General features: G+C 52.9%; 1 protein-coding gene across 2 annotated transcripts in view; it reads left to right on the forward strand.

Annotated features, from left to right (window-relative positions):
- The window catches only part of Cmip (c-Maf inducing protein), a 194,500-nt gene that overhangs the window by 174,832 nt on the left and 3,688 nt on the right, over positions 1 to 15,980 (forward strand). For both annotated transcript variants that reach the window (XM_005345735.3, XM_005345736.2), the window contains 9 exons: positions 5,427 to 5,492; positions 7,093 to 7,119; positions 7,399 to 7,447; positions 8,436 to 8,543; positions 11,171 to 11,287; positions 12,049 to 12,189; positions 12,753 to 12,800; positions 13,960 to 14,106; positions 14,672 to 14,777. In XM_005345735.3, coding sequence (XP_005345792.1) covers positions 5,427 to 5,492; positions 7,093 to 7,119; positions 7,399 to 7,447; positions 8,436 to 8,543; positions 11,171 to 11,287; positions 12,049 to 12,189; positions 12,753 to 12,800; positions 13,960 to 14,106; positions 14,672 to 14,777 — 809 coding nt within the window. The remainder of the gene's footprint in view (positions 1 to 5,426; positions 5,493 to 7,092; positions 7,120 to 7,398; positions 7,448 to 8,435; positions 8,544 to 11,170; positions 11,288 to 12,048; positions 12,190 to 12,752; positions 12,801 to 13,959; positions 14,107 to 14,671; positions 14,778 to 15,980) is intronic.

The raw sequence follows: 15,980 nt of genomic DNA on the forward strand, positions 1-15,980 counted from the left end.
TCCAGCATCCTGTGTCCATCCAGTCTCATAGCATCTGTTTGTTCTTAGTCCTACTCACACTGTGTGAGTTTCCAGCCACCTGACTCGTAAACCAGAATGGGAAAGGTGGGAGGGGAAAGCCCATTGGGGTGTTCTGTTCACCTGACTTGTAAACCAGAATTCGGGAGGGCACAACAGGGTTTTTTGTGCTCCCAGATAAGGACTGTGGTGTCTAAAGCTGAATGTGTATACATGTGTGTATACATGGTTAGTTAGACCAAGGAGAATGTGATGGCAGCAGTCACCTGTCTGTACTTCCTGTTGTCCTTAAGAGGACTAGGGGGCTCTTCAAAATCAGTGCCAGCCTCTTTGTGTCCCCTCAGCTGAGGCCGAGGGAGGGTACAACCCAATTTATTGATCCTACAGCCAAAGGAAGAAACTTCCAAAATGCCTTCAGAGCACCGAGAACAGAGCTCAGATCCAGGTTTCATAGGGCAGAGAGGAGTCTCGTTTCTTTCCTGGCCAAAGCCACAGCACTCTGAGCCTCCCCAGGCTCTTGGCTGTGGGCTCCTCTGAGCTACCCTCATGGCAGCAGCCTTCCAGGTCAGAGCTGCCTGCCTTGGGCTGTCTCCCGTGGGCCCCAGGCACCTTACCATGTGGGTAATCCCCCCCCCCCCCGGGAGCGTGCAGGCCTGAAAGGCCTCTCACCACTGACAGACGTTACCTCCTTTACAAACGTTCATGAATGAGTGTTCTGCTCCATCCGCTTGACCAGAATTCCTGTTCTGCTGCAACTCCGGGGCATGGGCCAGGGGTCAGGGGCCATGCCCATGCCTGGAACAGTCTGATAAAGCCAAGAAGGGTCACGCTAGAATGAGACCAAGTTTCCAAACTTTGTCAAACCAGGCTGGCTCCTAGATCTGTGGTCTGCAGGCCCTCAGACTTGCCGGATCTCAATAATCCCATGCGGTTCAGAGGGCTTCAGTGTGTCTTGTGTCAAGGAAAGCAGGTTTAGGTCCTACGGAGCTGGGTGCGTGTTCCCCCGGTGCTACTTTCTAATCTGTAACAGGAACTCGTCATCTGACCTCCCTGAGTTTAGCCCTCCAGCCAGCCCATGATGGCATAGTGTGAGCATGGGAGGTGATACCTGTAGCCCCAGTCCAACACATGTAGAGGTTCACCCAGTATAGGGGAGTCACCGCAACTGGTGATTGTAGCATAGCGGTGCTTCCTGTCCTAGGATAGAGTTGGGATAAGGCACAGTTATAATTTCTTGACAGCTTAGGAAACAAACACTGTGCCACTCAGCACGCTTGAGGGTGGCAAGAAGCCGGTGTCTAATAGACACGGATTTATCTGTTGAGTAACCTGAGATGGTGCTCCTGGCTCCTCTGGGGCTCAGGTTGCTTCTCTTGCCCTCTACGTGGAGGGCTGCTGCGAGGTGTCAGTAATGGGATGTCTTCTCCATTGTCCCATGGTTCTTGGTGAGAGCGAGCATTTGGCTCAATCCAGATGAGAGGTGAAGAAGGGAAGAAGATAGAGCCAGGAGGGGTGGTGCAGGCCTTTAGTCCCGGTGCTCAGGAGGCAGAGGCAGGCTGATCTCTGAGTTCGAGGCCTGCCTGGTCTACATAGTGAGTGGGAAAAAAAAAAACAAGAAGGGAAGGTGATATGGTGTGGAACGGAAGTGGCCCTTTGGACATTGTGAGGGTGAGGAAAGCCACACTCAGAACTCTGGGTATACCACTGACCACGGGGAATATGGGTTAGTATGGCCAGCCAGGCAGTGCTTTATTTTTTACCTGTTACCACAAGCTCTCCAAGGTATGCTCTGGCATCACTGGAATGTGACACCTCTGAAAAGCCACCACAAGCCTCCCCTGGCAACCCTTAAAGAAGGGACCATACTCCAAAGACACATCAGGATTGACCTGCTTTGGGCCAGCCTGGAGTAGGCTGAGTTGGCCAAGACCAGGCCTGGGGTCTTCAGTAAGGAGAGCTCAGAGCTTTTTCAGGGTCTCCATCCATCCATCCATCCATCCATCCATCCATCCATCCATCCATCCATCCATCCACGCATGCAAGCACTAATCCACATATTCTTGAAGCATTTGTTGCCCGTCGATGGTAAGCCAGGGTCTGTGCTTGAAGACAAAGGTCCCAGCTGTCTATCTCTCAGAGTATGAGGAGCACCACATGCCCAAAGGAGTGACCTGAAGAGCAGGGTGTAGTGGGGTGCAGTATAGAAACCACGGACTCACGTGTGACCATGGCAGTGAGACACACTTCCATCCAGGCAGAAAGAACAGCCGAGGTGAAAGGAGATGATGCCCCTGATTCTGAGACCCTAGGAGCCCCATGTCCACTCCCTCAACCACATTCTGACTTAAGTGTTTAAATCTCCTTAGGGTTCTCTGATAGCCTTTCTTTTTTTTTTAAAAGATTTATTTATTTATTATGTATACAATTTCTGCCTTTATGTATACCCACACGCCAGAGGAGGGTGCCAGATCTCATTACAGATGGTTTGGAGCCACCATGTGGTTGCTGGGAATTGAACTCAGGACCTCTGGAAGAGCAGTCAGTGCTCTTAACCTCTGAGCCACCTCTCCAGTCCTCTGTCCGATAGCCTTTCTACACAGAACAGATCTTAACTGTTTCTATGTATGTATAGTATACATGTGTGGTGTGCACATGTATCTCACATGTACACGTGAAGTCAAGAAGACGACATTCAGCCTCCTACTCTGTCGCTCTCTGCCTTGTTCCCTGAGACAGGGTCTCACTAAATCTGGAGCTAGGCGGGCAGGTAGCAAGCCCCCGTGATCCTGCCCACCTCAGCACTAGGATGACAGGCGTGTGCTTTTGACATGGGTGCTGCATTTTGAACTCAGGACCTCATGCTTACACAGCAAGCACTCTTGCCTACTAAGCCATTCCCCTCCCAAGCTTCCAAATTTTATTTTGTAAACTTTCTTTTTTTAATGTGCTTTGGTGTTTTGCCTGCATGTATGTCTGTGTGAGGGTGTCAGATTTTGGAGTCCCATACAGTTGTGAACTGCCGTGTGGGTGCAGAAATCGAACCCAGGTCCTCTAGAAGAGCAGTCAGTGCTCTTAACCACTGAGTCATCTCTCCGGCCCCTGTAAAACTTTTTTTTTTTTTAAATAGAAAAAAAGACCCAACAAGTGTAGCTTTCTCCTGCAGGTATGACCTGGTCACCTTCTAGTGAGGCACTGGACTGCCTAGTAGGCAGAACATAGACAGGAGCCAGGAACAGAACAGGTTCAAGGCTCAGTTCTGACCTGAGTCCAAGGCTGAGATGCCTACGCTCCAGCATTTGTGTTTCTAAAGCGATGACAGCGACCCCCACCTGGCCAGGAAGATTCTAGGAGGGCCTCAGAAGAAAGCATGTGGTACACAGTGGACGCGACCTAGGAAGTCACATTTCAATGTGCTGACCATGGGTCCATATAGTTAAGGGTGGCGGGGATCTCATCATAGGAAGGCAAGTTCATTGCATAAATAAGTGACCCCCGCCCGCAACACACACACCCAGAAAGGAACCCTTTCTGGAACCCTCCCAGAAAGGGAGAGCAGACATTCCAGCATACATCCCTGGTGCCTCTGAGCTCTGAGACCGTCGATTGGCACAGTTCACAGGTCTAGCAGCCTCCAGCACACAGTGCAACAGGCTATCATGCCCCTCACCTCCTACTGCCGAACCCAGACATCCCTTTCCCCCACCTCTTGTGGGTGTCGCAGAGATGAAGTGATCAAATCCGAGCCCTGTGCGGGGGCACAGTACGTGCCTAGGTGTCAGCCATATCACTGTTATGACTTTATCTAACACCACCAGACCCTTCTGGCAATTCTTTCCCATGTTGTCCATCTGGGCCTTTCCTTAGAGCCTTCCAGGGCGTGATCTGGGTCCTGAAGGCATTTCTCGTGGGTTCATTCAGAGGCCGGTAGGGCGGGAATAGTCCAGAGCCAAGGGTTATCTGAGCTGTACTTTGTTAGAAGGAAGCATTTGTTCTGGGGCTGAAAAACAGCAGGCTGTATTTCTATGGGAAGCCCAGACAGAGGGACAGAGTATACACGGGTGGGCAGGTTATCGGCAGTGTAAAAAAAATCAAGAAGGGTGAACCACACGTGACTACGTTGGTAGTGAGTGTGCTTGCCTCGCTTTTAGCATCCTGGTGTACACTCTTACCACTGCACAAAGCAACACACGGTAAAGCATGCCTGAAATCCTAGGTGGACGCAGGAGGACCAGGTCATCCTCAGCTAACATAGCAAGTCCAGGACTAGCCTGGGCTACATGAGATACCGATCTCAAAATCAAAACCAATAGATTGAATGGGATTGGAAGCAAGAAGGAGTGGGGGCAGGGGATGGACCATGTGGGAAGCTCATTAGTGGAGGTGATGGCAGGACACCTGAATTCTCAATGTCAAAGAAGACCTAGAATAAGACTCTAAGCCCGGGGCCAGCTATTCACCCAGCCACTGAAAAGATGAGATTCGTGCCATGAAAACAGACTACCTTGAGGTTCGCTCTTCAGCTGCCGAATGCATGTGTGCATTCAATTCAAATACCACGGCATACCTGTGGAGGTCAGGGGACATTGTACAGGGGTTAGTTTTCTTCTTCAAACACGTGAATTCTGGGGCTCAAACATGAACTCGGGTTGTCAGGCTTGGGGACAAAGCACGTTTACCCACAGAGCCATCTCACTGGCCTTGAGACCCTGTCTAAAAAGAAAGAAGTTTCTGGTAGATGAGGACAGTGCCTCAAACTGTGGTTGGTTGGTTGGTTGGTTGGTTGGTTGGTTGGTTGGTTGGTTGGTTGGTTGGTTTTCTCGAATTGGTCTGTAGGCTTCCCTTTGGATCTGTCAGCCAGCAATGGAGACATATTTGAACTACTGTGACCTCATCACAGGCCGTGTGGCTATAACTACAGTGTCTTCTTCTTAGTTCTGAGGAGACAGGTGAAGGTGTGGCGGGCTAGCCTGCCCCGGTTCCCTTTCTCTGAGTTCTTGGGGGGCTTTTCTCTGTACATACTTCTCATGTCAATCAGATTGGGTCAGGGTCCAACCTAGAGGCCCTCTGTCTCTCCAGATGTCACATGGATTTAGGGATTAAAGACTTAGATCAGTCCCTCACCCTTGGTGATAGCTCAAAAGGGCAATGAACTGAGACAGGAAAGTCTCAGTTCTGAACAAGGGGGATAGGCAATCCTGGGGAGCTAGATAGTCGCCGCTTGGTTCTTGTGTGAGTCTGGAATGTTCTTTATTGATTCATGCTGTGCTGTGGACATTATCCAGGAAGCAGGTGGGGCAGCATCCACGTTGTGTGATAACACCAGATACTTGCCGTCTTAGGGTCATGCAGGATTGCTTGTGGAAAACCTCCCTGAGGCCACTCCTCACCGACTTCCTCTCTCATCCTAGGTCTGACTATGATGATTGGAGGCCGTCTCTGGCCAGCTTGCTTCAGCCCATTCCATTCCCCAAAGAGTAAGTCCCACCACGCCCTGTCTGAATGGGAGGGGGTGGTGTCGGTTCCAGAGGCTCACAGTGTTACAGAGCGGAGCTGGGGCCCACAGCCAAGACATGGAGATGTGGCCTGACTTTGTGGGCCTCTGAAGCACCGAGAATGTGGTCAGAATAGTCTCAGCCTTTGTGGTTGTGACATAGGGAACCCTTAGAGTCAGAGGAGGTCAGAGCTATCTTTACCATGCCTAACCTATGGTCGCTTTAACAGGTTTTAATTATGCACCAAGTGCGAACAATAATACCCTCCCTCCCTGGGGGACAGTAAAACTCCACAGTTGATATATTACCACGTCAGGCATGGTAGCACATGCCTGTAAATCAGTGGTTCTCAACCTTCCTAACGCTGCAACCCTTTAATACAGTTCCTCATGTTGCGGTGACTCCCAACCATAAAATTAAATCTTGTATTAACCGTAGTTTTGCTACTGTTATAGATTGTAATATAAATATCTGATATGCAGGATATCTGCTATTCGATATCTGTCATTCGCTCCCATTGGGGTTGCGACCCATAGGTTGATAACCATTGTTATAGTTACAGTTCCAGGCTAGTGTGAGCTACCCAGCAAAACCCTGTCTGCCAAAGAAGGGAAGGAAGGCTGGAGAGCACCTAGCACGTGCGGTGCTCGGAGGTCAATCGCTAGCACCAACAAAGAAAGGAAAATGCACACATAAGAGCATTTCTGGACTCTGCAGGGGAAGGCTAGCTACACTCACTGTGCCTTTAATGCCCACCGTTAGCTCACAGCACACTCTGAATGTGCCAGAAATGGATGCACCCTCTGCCTCTTTCACCACCCTCCTCCTAACAGGAAGTGCATCATGGGAAACAGTTGGGTGATGGTGGGTCACAGCCTGCCCAGAGCTTCAGCTGAGCCACTGGCTTCACATGCCTGCGGGCCTGTTTTGACAGGATTGGAAGCTGCTGGGCCTTGGGAGGCACTTGGGGCTCTCTGCAGAGCCCATTAGCGAGCCTGTGTTTGTGAATGCAGCTCCTCGGAGGGGGACATTACACCCAGTAATTGCCCCATTTGCTGGCCCCGCTAGCTCCCTCAGGGCCCCCAAGAATGGAGACCGGAGAAATCCGACTCCTTAGAGCCTCCTCTCTCTGTGGCATCATTGGCTACAGCAGCTGTCCCCACAGGCCCTAGGACTCGCTTGACAGTGGCCCATGATGCAATTCACTTGGAAGAATGGTCCCTGATTGCCTGGCAATGTGCGCTGGTAATTAGTGCAGCCTTGCCTTAATTGTGGAACAATTAGCAAACACACCTGGGTCCCTGGAGCCCGCATGTGCCTTCACGTTTGTGCACCCCCCGCACCCGGTTAGCGCCTCTGCCGTTGACTGGTGTGGACCTGGTGTTTGTTGGCTGTGGGGACACTGGGGGTTCAGCCTATTCACGTAACTGTGATCCTTACCTTGTCACAGGGAGGGACAAGATAGCCACATTTTTTTGTCAATGTCCTCTATGTTCTTCTAATCAGAGCTACAGTCTCGATGTCCCTGTTGAGCATTGTGCATCAGACGCCTAACTGTCTTGTCTCTTTGGTTTTGGTACAGAGCTCTCGCGCATGAGAAGTTCACCAAGTGAGTATGCCAGAGAAGCCACCCCGCCTTCTCCTGCTTCGAGTGCCCCCTGCTCTGGGTCACTGTCACACCCCTGCCACCGCCAGCCTCCCTCTGCCCATTCTTGGGGTCACATGCACTTTGGGAGGCTGCAGAGGGACCTCCCGCACAGTCTCCTATGACTCACATCCAGTCCCTGCTAGGAAATGTCCCGTGTGCCTTGACTCTCTTCCACCCTCCCCCAACCCCACGTCCACACGTCCACTCAGGCCTGCAAATGACCCATCCTCTTCCTTCCAGGGAACTGAAGTATGTGATTCAGAGGTTTGCAGAGGATCCAAGACAGGAAGTAAGCCTTTTTTTTTCTTCTTCCTTTTTTTCTGCAGTAGGGCCTGGTCTTGTGTGTAATCATCCAGGTGTGGCCTTAGACAGTCACTTTGGCTATTCAGACGATAGCAAGCAGCATCTCCATGGAGACTCGCTGTCTGTTTTTGGGACGGTGACAGACCTATCTGCGCACAAATGACTCGGTAGCCTTGGGCCTCACCCTCGAGTTGACGATCAGTCCCGACTTAAAATCTGTTCTGAGGAGTTGGAGGGAGGGCATAATGAGCATGTGTGTGTGTGTGCGCGCACACATGTGCACTGTGGGTATAGGTGTGACGTCCTTCCCAAACACGGACACACGTGTGTCCATGCAGTTGTACCTACTCACCGCTCTGGGAAGGGACAGGAGGGCTGTTCTTTGGCCTCTAATATTGTCCCCAGTCTAGACAGAGACCCTTCAGTAGAGAAAGACAGACAGGCAGATAAGGGGGTGAGGACCTCACAGAAGAGAATCTCAGGGCTGGAGAGAGCTTGAGATTCTTAGGACAGGCCTAGAGGGAAGACTGCCCACGGAAGAAAGGTGGGAAGTGGGGCAGAAGAAGGCAAACACCCCAAGCCTAAGGTTAGTTGATAAACCCCAGACAGGGAGGGGCAGAGAGCAAGAGAGAGCCCTGGGCACAGAGACCGGCAGAGACCAAAGCAGAAGAGAGAGGAAGTGGCCCACCCAGAGGGAAACACAGAAGAAAATAGGGAGACAGGACCTGTTTGGGGCTGCTCTGCCCTGGGATGCCACAGCCCTGTCTCCCTCAGAGCTTTCCTCAGCTAAGTCGGCCTCGTGGCTGAGGACACATGGCTGGACTTCCCCGAAGGTCTGTGGAACTTAGTCGGAGGTTAATGGTTGTGGGGCTAAAGGAAGTTCGTGTCCTTCCTGACTGCCTGGCTTGTCGAATGCATTCACGTTTCCTTTGTACCTGTTTTAATCTGACCGTGTGTCTGTCCTCTGCCTACAGGTCCACTCGTGCCTGCTGAGTGTGCGGGCCGGCAAGGATGGCTGGTTCCAGCTCTACAGCCCTGGAGGGGTGGCCTGCGACGATGATGGGGAGCTGTTTGCCAGCATGGTACATGGGGTCCCCGCAGGAAGCTGCTGGTGGGCGTTGGGCTTCTTCCATCCTGAGTTGCACAGCAGCCAACCGTGTGGCCTGCCCGCGAATCTTCTGGCCAGCACAGTGCCAGCCATGAAGAGGGAGGGGGCCCAAGGGGGAGTGTCACGCATTCCTGCTTACCTGAGCCAAGAGCCTGACGCACCCCCAGCCTGTCACCTGCTCTGGGAAGTGAGGACCTTCACTGTCCCTCCCTTTTACAATCCAGGCAGCTGAGGGTCCAAGATCACTCTTGGTTGTCATGGTGATTTTCTGTGCAAGGGACAGATGCAGCTTGTCACGAGATACTGACTGCAGTGCCACCTGCTCAGCCAGTCCTCACAATGGGGGACTTGGGAGCCAGACTCAGGGTGCTCATCCACCACGCTAGGTGAAGGGATTGAGGTCACTGAGTCAGCCACTGCATCCACAGTGGCTTCTGGTGCTTACTTACCATAGCATAGTAGTTCTCAACCTTCCTAATGCTGTGACCCTTTAATATAGTTCCTCATGTTGTGGTGACCCCCAACCATGGTTATTTTGTTCCTACTTCGTAACTGTAATTTTATGAATCTTAATGTAAATATTTTATATGTGCCCCCCCCCATGAAAAGGTCATTTGGCATCCCCCAAAGGGGTCACAACCCACAGTTGAGAACCAATGTCACAGAATCACCCTTGGGCCGCAACAGAGGTCCAGAGAGGTCCAGTGGCTCTCTTGACAGGGCTTGTTGGCATGCCCTTTTCTAGGCCAAGCTATTATCTAGAGGTAGTGGCTTCTTCTGTAGCAAAGGGACTCAGGCTGCTCTTTCCCCCAGGACAGAAGTTCTGCCCAAGTGGCCAGTGACCTCAGTCACTGTTGACACACCCAACTCCATTCACAGATCCCATAGCCTTCTGGGGTCATGTGATGTGCAGAAAATGCAGGCGTCAGCTAGACCTGGGCCTTAGGTCACTGCCCAGTTTTCCACCAGCTGACCTTGTGTGCTGACTCACCTGTCTGGGCTCCAGCTTCCTCATATGTAAAAACAAGACAAAGAGGCGTCCCGGAGCATCAGAGCAATTATGTGTTGTGGCAGGCATGAGATAGTCACTGAGCCACCAGGACTCCGAGACCCCTGAGCCTGCTCAGGCTACTCCTGTCTTTACTAGAGACTGATAGAGACTAATTTGCAGGGTAGACAGTCACCACAGTGAATTTGGACAAGATCTGTGCAATGACGATAAATAATCATATCCTCTGAGACACCACTTCAAGGGGTCTATTTTTAAGCTGGGCGGTGGTGGCGCACGCCTTTAATCCCAGCACTCAGGAGGCAGGGGCAGGTGGATCTCTGTGAGTTTGAGACCAGCCTGGTCTACAGAGCAAGTTCCAGGACAGGCGCCAAAGCTACAGAGAAACCCCCGTCTCTAAAAACAAAAAAAAAGAGAGAGGGAGTCTAATTTAGGTCTTTTTCCTTACAAATCTGCTCCAAACCCCTACCTGCTGCCCTGGACCTACCTGCTTTCTAAGCGTGTCCCGTGTACCTATAAACATGCCCAATTGCCTACTTGTCACGTCTGGCTTCCCCTGATATCACAGCTTTACCGTTGGCAGTGCTCGGTGTCTCCCCCACTCCTTCCTGCGGAGACTCAGTGTGAGAGAGGTCACGGGGAGTCAGCTCCCACACAAGTGATTTCGTGTGTACGCCAGAGTTGTTAATGATGGGCCAGAAGAATGTATATTCAGGGAAGGAAGCAGGCACCCGTGGGGATAGAAATGTTTCCATGGAGACACATGGCGAGAAGTGGTTCCTGGGTTAGGCTGCCGTTTCCAGAAGGCCCTTGCTATTGTATGTAGTTGCAGGATGTTTGGTCTCTCTGTGGACAGCTCGGGGAGCCCTTGCTCTGTGACCTCACCTCTAACTAAATACAAGCAACACCCCCTCCAGCGTATCTCAGGAGAGAGCAGGCTTTGCTGGGTGGGTGATCTCTCAAAGCATCTTTTAGTAGTGCAGAGAAAGCAGGACACAGGACAGCCTAGCTGCCACCTGAGTCCGGCCTGTTGTTCTCCCACCTAGCAAGAACTGCCTAGAAATTTCTACCTGGTACCCTCAATGCTAAGAATTCACAGGACCCAATACAGCAGCCCCCAGCAAGAGCTGGGAGGGGGGAGGGGCTCCTTTTTTTCCCTGTAGTAAAATAGATAGAATGTGAGTGTTACCATCCTATGCAGAAACATTCCAACATTCGGGTTCGCGGCTTTGCTACCACCAGCACCACCCGCCTCTGGAACACGTGGTCTTCAGCTTCACCTCTGCCCTTTCATGCTAGCTCTGCACCCCTGGACAGCTCCAGTGACCACTGTCTCATCTGTCTGGGTGACTGCGCCTGCTGCCTGCACCCCGTCTCAGTGTAGTCCAGTGTTAAACGTGTCCTCAGTCACTATTCTCCTTGGGAGAAGGTTTCCGTCCATAGGGATGGTGTGACAGTCATGGGAGACCAGGCCGTTGGCAGAAGCAGGGAGGTTCCCCACCTGTCCCTGCCCACAGAGGCTGGCACTGAGGGTCACGGACGGCACTGCAGTGGTACCCCGGTTGCTTCACCTCGGTCTTCTTGCCTCCCAGGTGCACATCCTCATGGGCTCCTGTTACAAGACCAAAAAGTTTCTGCTTTCGCTGGCGGAAAACAAGCTGGGCCCCTGCATGCTCCTGGCACTGAGAGGGAACCAGACCATGGCGGAGGTGAGGTCCTGGCCCGGGTGTCCTCACAAGGGGTCCATATGAGGAGCAGGCAGGGTGGGCAAGGCAGGTGTGGTTGGAGCCTCTTGAGCGTGCGGCTGCCCTTCTCAGGCTGCTGCTGGTTCATTCACCGTGTCGATCACAGCGATCTCCAGGTTTCTGCTCTGATTACCTATTACTACATAGCAACTGTCTCCTCTTGAAGCACAGAACCGTTAACAGACAAAGGGGTAGCTAGGCTTGCCTGAGTTGTTCTCCTTTAGAGTTTCCAGAGATTGCCATAGGGGTTAAAGCCCATGGCATCCTTTGCAAGACTTTTTTCTCAGTCCCTCAGAAGTTGGCAGCCCCAGCTTGTCTGCTTTGTGTGGCTTTAGGATCACTGCTCAGTTTCCAAGAGGACAAGCCCGGGGCCCAACTGTTCCTCCTCGGTCTCCTCTTCCCCACTACTCCACGAGGTCCCCCAAAGCCAGACACTAACAGAACGTCTGTCCCATGGACAACAGTTTATAAGAGCTGTCAGAATTGGGGAGCACCTCCTTGCCACATTCTACCCTCTAGAAAGTAGTCACCAAGCCGCCTATCAGTCAAGGGGGTGCGAATAGAAAAGAATTTACTGGCCCATGGGGGAAAGCCTACATTTCCCTGGAGATAGGGTTGAAACGTTAACCCGGGGGCAAAGGCAGAGTACTCTGAACGTGGGGGAGTAGCGTACGCCAAGGTCCTGTGGCAGGCCACTCCCTGACACAGCCTCCTGACTCCTGTAGATCCTGTGCCTGATGCTGGAATACAACATCATCGACAACAATGACACCCAGTTGCAGATCATCTCCACGCTGGAGAGCACAGACGTGGGCAAGCGCATGTACGAGCAGCTGTGCGACCGGCAGCGGGAGCTGAAGGAGCTGGTAAGTCCTTGCCACTGCCCGCTGTTCCCAGAACACGGGGTGGCCCCCTGTGACTGCTTCTCTACACCCAGAGCGTTTGGGTTTGTTCCCAGCCCTTCGCACAGGGTTCTAGACGGGCGCAGAAGAGGTAAAGCCCGTGGGCCGAAGTCACACAACCCACTTCCCGCTTCGTTGCAGAGGCCCCGGGGTTGTCATACCCCGTCCTAGCTGAGAGGCTGTCTCTGCATGGGAGCACACAGGCCCGTGAGGGCTGTCCTTTCCCCTGGAGCCACCCTCCCCTCCCCACTGTGTGGCTCTTTGTAAAAGGTGTGCACAGCCCAGGTCTCTACCATCAGACATCTGGTGTAAAACTTGTCTGTCATTTGAGACTGAAGTGGGTGCCACTTCCCCCAACAAGAATTGGATGGGTGATGTCCCTTCCAATCAGAGCACCCGCGCTTCCACCTCTGCCAGTGTTTCTTGGTGTCACCTATGCCATAAGCTGTGACCGTCAAGGTGTCTTCTGCCCAAGGGGCTGGTGGCAGAGGGGTCATAAGACTCAACTGGTCTCATTTCTATTGCAGCAAAGGAAAGGCGGGCCCACCAGGCTAACACTGCCCTCCAAGTCCACGGTAAGTCAGTTTTTGTCTCTGTGGGGGTGGTGTGGGGTAGGGCGGGGCAAGATGGGTGGAGCAGGGAAGTGAACTGTCCAGATGCCAGGGTGAGAGATGGCCAGGGGGGGAGAGAAGGTATGACCATGGGACCGGGAGACAGGCCAGCTCCTCTAGGAGGTAATTGGGCCGAAGAGAAAGAGATGGAAACCAAGCAGAATGAAGATATTATGCCGAAGCTTGTCTTTGATATTGAGGCTGGGGTTGCAGCTCATGGGTGGAGCCCCAGTTTAGCATGCATGGAGGCTCCGGGTTCAGTCTTCAGCCCCTCAAAAAAGACAAAAGATTGCTGGTGACATCGGCAGTATTACCGAGGGGTTGCTAGTAACCATGGTAACAATAGCTACTAAGCACTGGACTGTTAGTTTGCTTGACTTTTACTACCCTATGAGATCTGCACACCATTTTCCCATTTTCTGAGGGAATCTAATTTCTTGCTAATTTCTTGCTACCTCACTCTCCTCAAGGCATGGCTTCCTGCTATGGACCAGGAAGCCTGCCCAGGCTCCAGCCACTGTGGCTCCTTCCCAGCCAGCAAGGAAGGAGGAAGTGACAGGGAACAGCCCGCCCTTCCCTTAGAGATTCTTCTTAGAAGTTCCATGTGCATCTCATTCTCCATATTCAGCACCTGGCCATAATTAGCTGCAGAGGAGGCTGGGAAGTTAGCTGTAACTCAGGGCACAGCTAAAGGTCAAAATAAAGACCCTCAGTCCAGGGTCTGCGGCACGGGTGGCTCTCTGCTGACTTGGGACTGAGGGCAGCAACCAGCTCTTCACATGGAAACTCCACAGGAGCTGCTGGCCACGGGGTGTGCATGCCTCTGCATTTGCACGCGCACGCACACACACGTGCACACACACACACACACGCAGGCACACCACGCATGTGAACGTGCACGCTCTGCTTGGGAGGGTGCTGGCCTTGGTTGCAGCCCAGCCGTGACTCAAGCTATGAGTCACACCACAAGGCTGAGCCACCACCTTTCAGCTCCTGGGGACACAAAGACCTCGGTGTGGTTAGAGAACCCGTGTCGGCTGCAGACAAGGCTGGGGGGAGTGGGCATGAGGCCTCCCTGGTAAATGCCCCAGCCTGCCCTGAGCATCATGCCCACCCACTGCAGGACGCGGACCTGGCCCGCCTGCTGAGCTCTGGCTCCTTTGGAAACCTGGAGAACCTCAGCTTGGCCTTCACCAACGTCACCAGTGCCTGCGCCGAGCACCTCATCAAACTGCCTTCCCTCAAGCAGCTCAATCTGTGGTCCACGCAGGTGCCGCCCCGCCCACATCCCGCGCCCTGTCCTCCCCCTCACCTCCCATGCCCAGAGCTCATGGGCCTAGCCACTTACTCTGCATGCGTAACCCTAACCCATTCCCTCAGACAGGAGGAAGTTGGAGTTCCCATGCCACTTGGCAGCCCATTTCCCAATTGGGAACACTGCACAGGCTCCTGAGTTGGAAGATACGGGGCTGAGAGTTCACCTTAGGCCTCTCCAGCCTGACAGGGAGGAGGGATACATGAGTATTCTCTTGGAGCCTGCTGGATCCCAGCATGGTACTACTGGCCTAGCCCTATGGGATACACAGGCTCCTCCATCTCTTGGAAGGGCCACCTGAGCGCTGCTTTCAGGTTTCAGAGCCTAAGTTCAGACTCTGATAGAGGCCCTTGCCTGGCCTATGTCCTGGTGAGAAACTAGATCTGAACTCAGGAAGGAGGGCTGTGTGCTGAAAAGAGGGCATGGCCTCATAGATAGATCCCACCCCCTCCCACTCCTGCCCAGCCTTAGGGTCCCCTCCCCTAGGTCTGCAGAGGCTAAGAACCTGTGTGCCCCACAGTTTGGAGACGCCGGCCTGCGGCTCCTGTCGGAACACCTCACTATGCTCCAGGTGCTGAACCTGTGTGAGACCCCAGTCACCGACGCCGGCCTGCTGGCCCTCAGCTGTGAGTACCCAGTCTGCGGCAGGTGGGCTGACCCCCCCCCCCAACTGTGCACCCTGAGAAGGAAGCAGGTGGTTCATTATTAACCAGTTTGTAGCAGACCCATTGCACATTGGCACAGGCAAGGTGTTGGGAACAAGCAGAGGGCTGTCCCTGCCCTTGGGGAACTAGCCATCTAGAGAAAACAGGGACGTTTGTGAGACTAGCCTGTGCCTTCTGTCCAACCACCAAAACCCACCATTGTCACTGGTGTCCCAGCCAGCAGCTCCAGCCTTGCTAACTGCTCAGAAACGCACCCCTGTGCCCCTGGGTCCCCAGGCATTCCTGGGCCTGTCCAGCTTGAGAGGTCTGGGACAGGGTCTAGGATACTGGTTCCATACAGCTCTGCTCAAGGGGGTAGTGAGCCTATGCCATTTTCTAACTTGCTTCCTTAGACAAGAGGCCTTGTGACTCAGTGGTAGAATGGCCAAGCAGGCCTCTGGGAGGTGGCAGAAGGAGTGTAACAGTAGATCACAGAAGTGGCTGTGACAGTCCTACAGTTCTGGATGGTGGGAGCTCTGATACGGGTAACATGAGTGACATTTGAGCCGTTCCCTGCAGGATATTCCTACAGGAAACACATGAGTGTGTGTGTGTGTGTGTGTGTGTGTGTGTGTGTGTGTGTGTGTGTGTGTTTGCGCGCGCGCGCGCACGTGGGAGGGGGGTTCTAGGTCTAATTAACAGTGCAGAACCCCCATTGGTCTCTCATGTCACGGCCCCACCCCACCCCAGCATCTCAGTATAAGCCTTTGGATGTGTCTCCAGCAAACACCTGCATGGTCCAATATGAACCCCAACTTGATGTTGGCTCTTGAGACCAACAGTGAGAGACGTGGGTCAGCAATGCCAGGCAGGGAGTATTCAGGATCCCCAGGGCAAGTCTAGCACTGAAGGGGAGAGAAGGTCAGAGGTCGGGGACTAAGAAAAGGCCCAGCTCTGACCCCCAGAGCTTAAAATCAAAACACAGACATAATGAACTCATAATTCCCGATGAAAAGACAGCCCCTATAGAGAGGGGACACATTTCAATAATTTGGGTAGAGGCATCTAGAACTAAGATAACCCTGGAGGAGATCAAGCCTCTCTCTCTCTCTCTCTCTCTCTCTCTCTCTCTCTCTCTCTCTGTCTGTCTCTCTGTCTCTCTCTCTCTGTCTCTCTCTCTCTCTC

The sequence above is a fragment of the Microtus ochrogaster genome, chromosome 4 (assembly GCF_000317375.1).
Source record: "Microtus ochrogaster isolate Prairie Vole_2 chromosome 4, MicOch1.0, whole genome shotgun sequence".
Taxonomy (NCBI): domain Eukaryota; kingdom Metazoa; phylum Chordata; class Mammalia; order Rodentia; family Cricetidae; genus Microtus; species Microtus ochrogaster.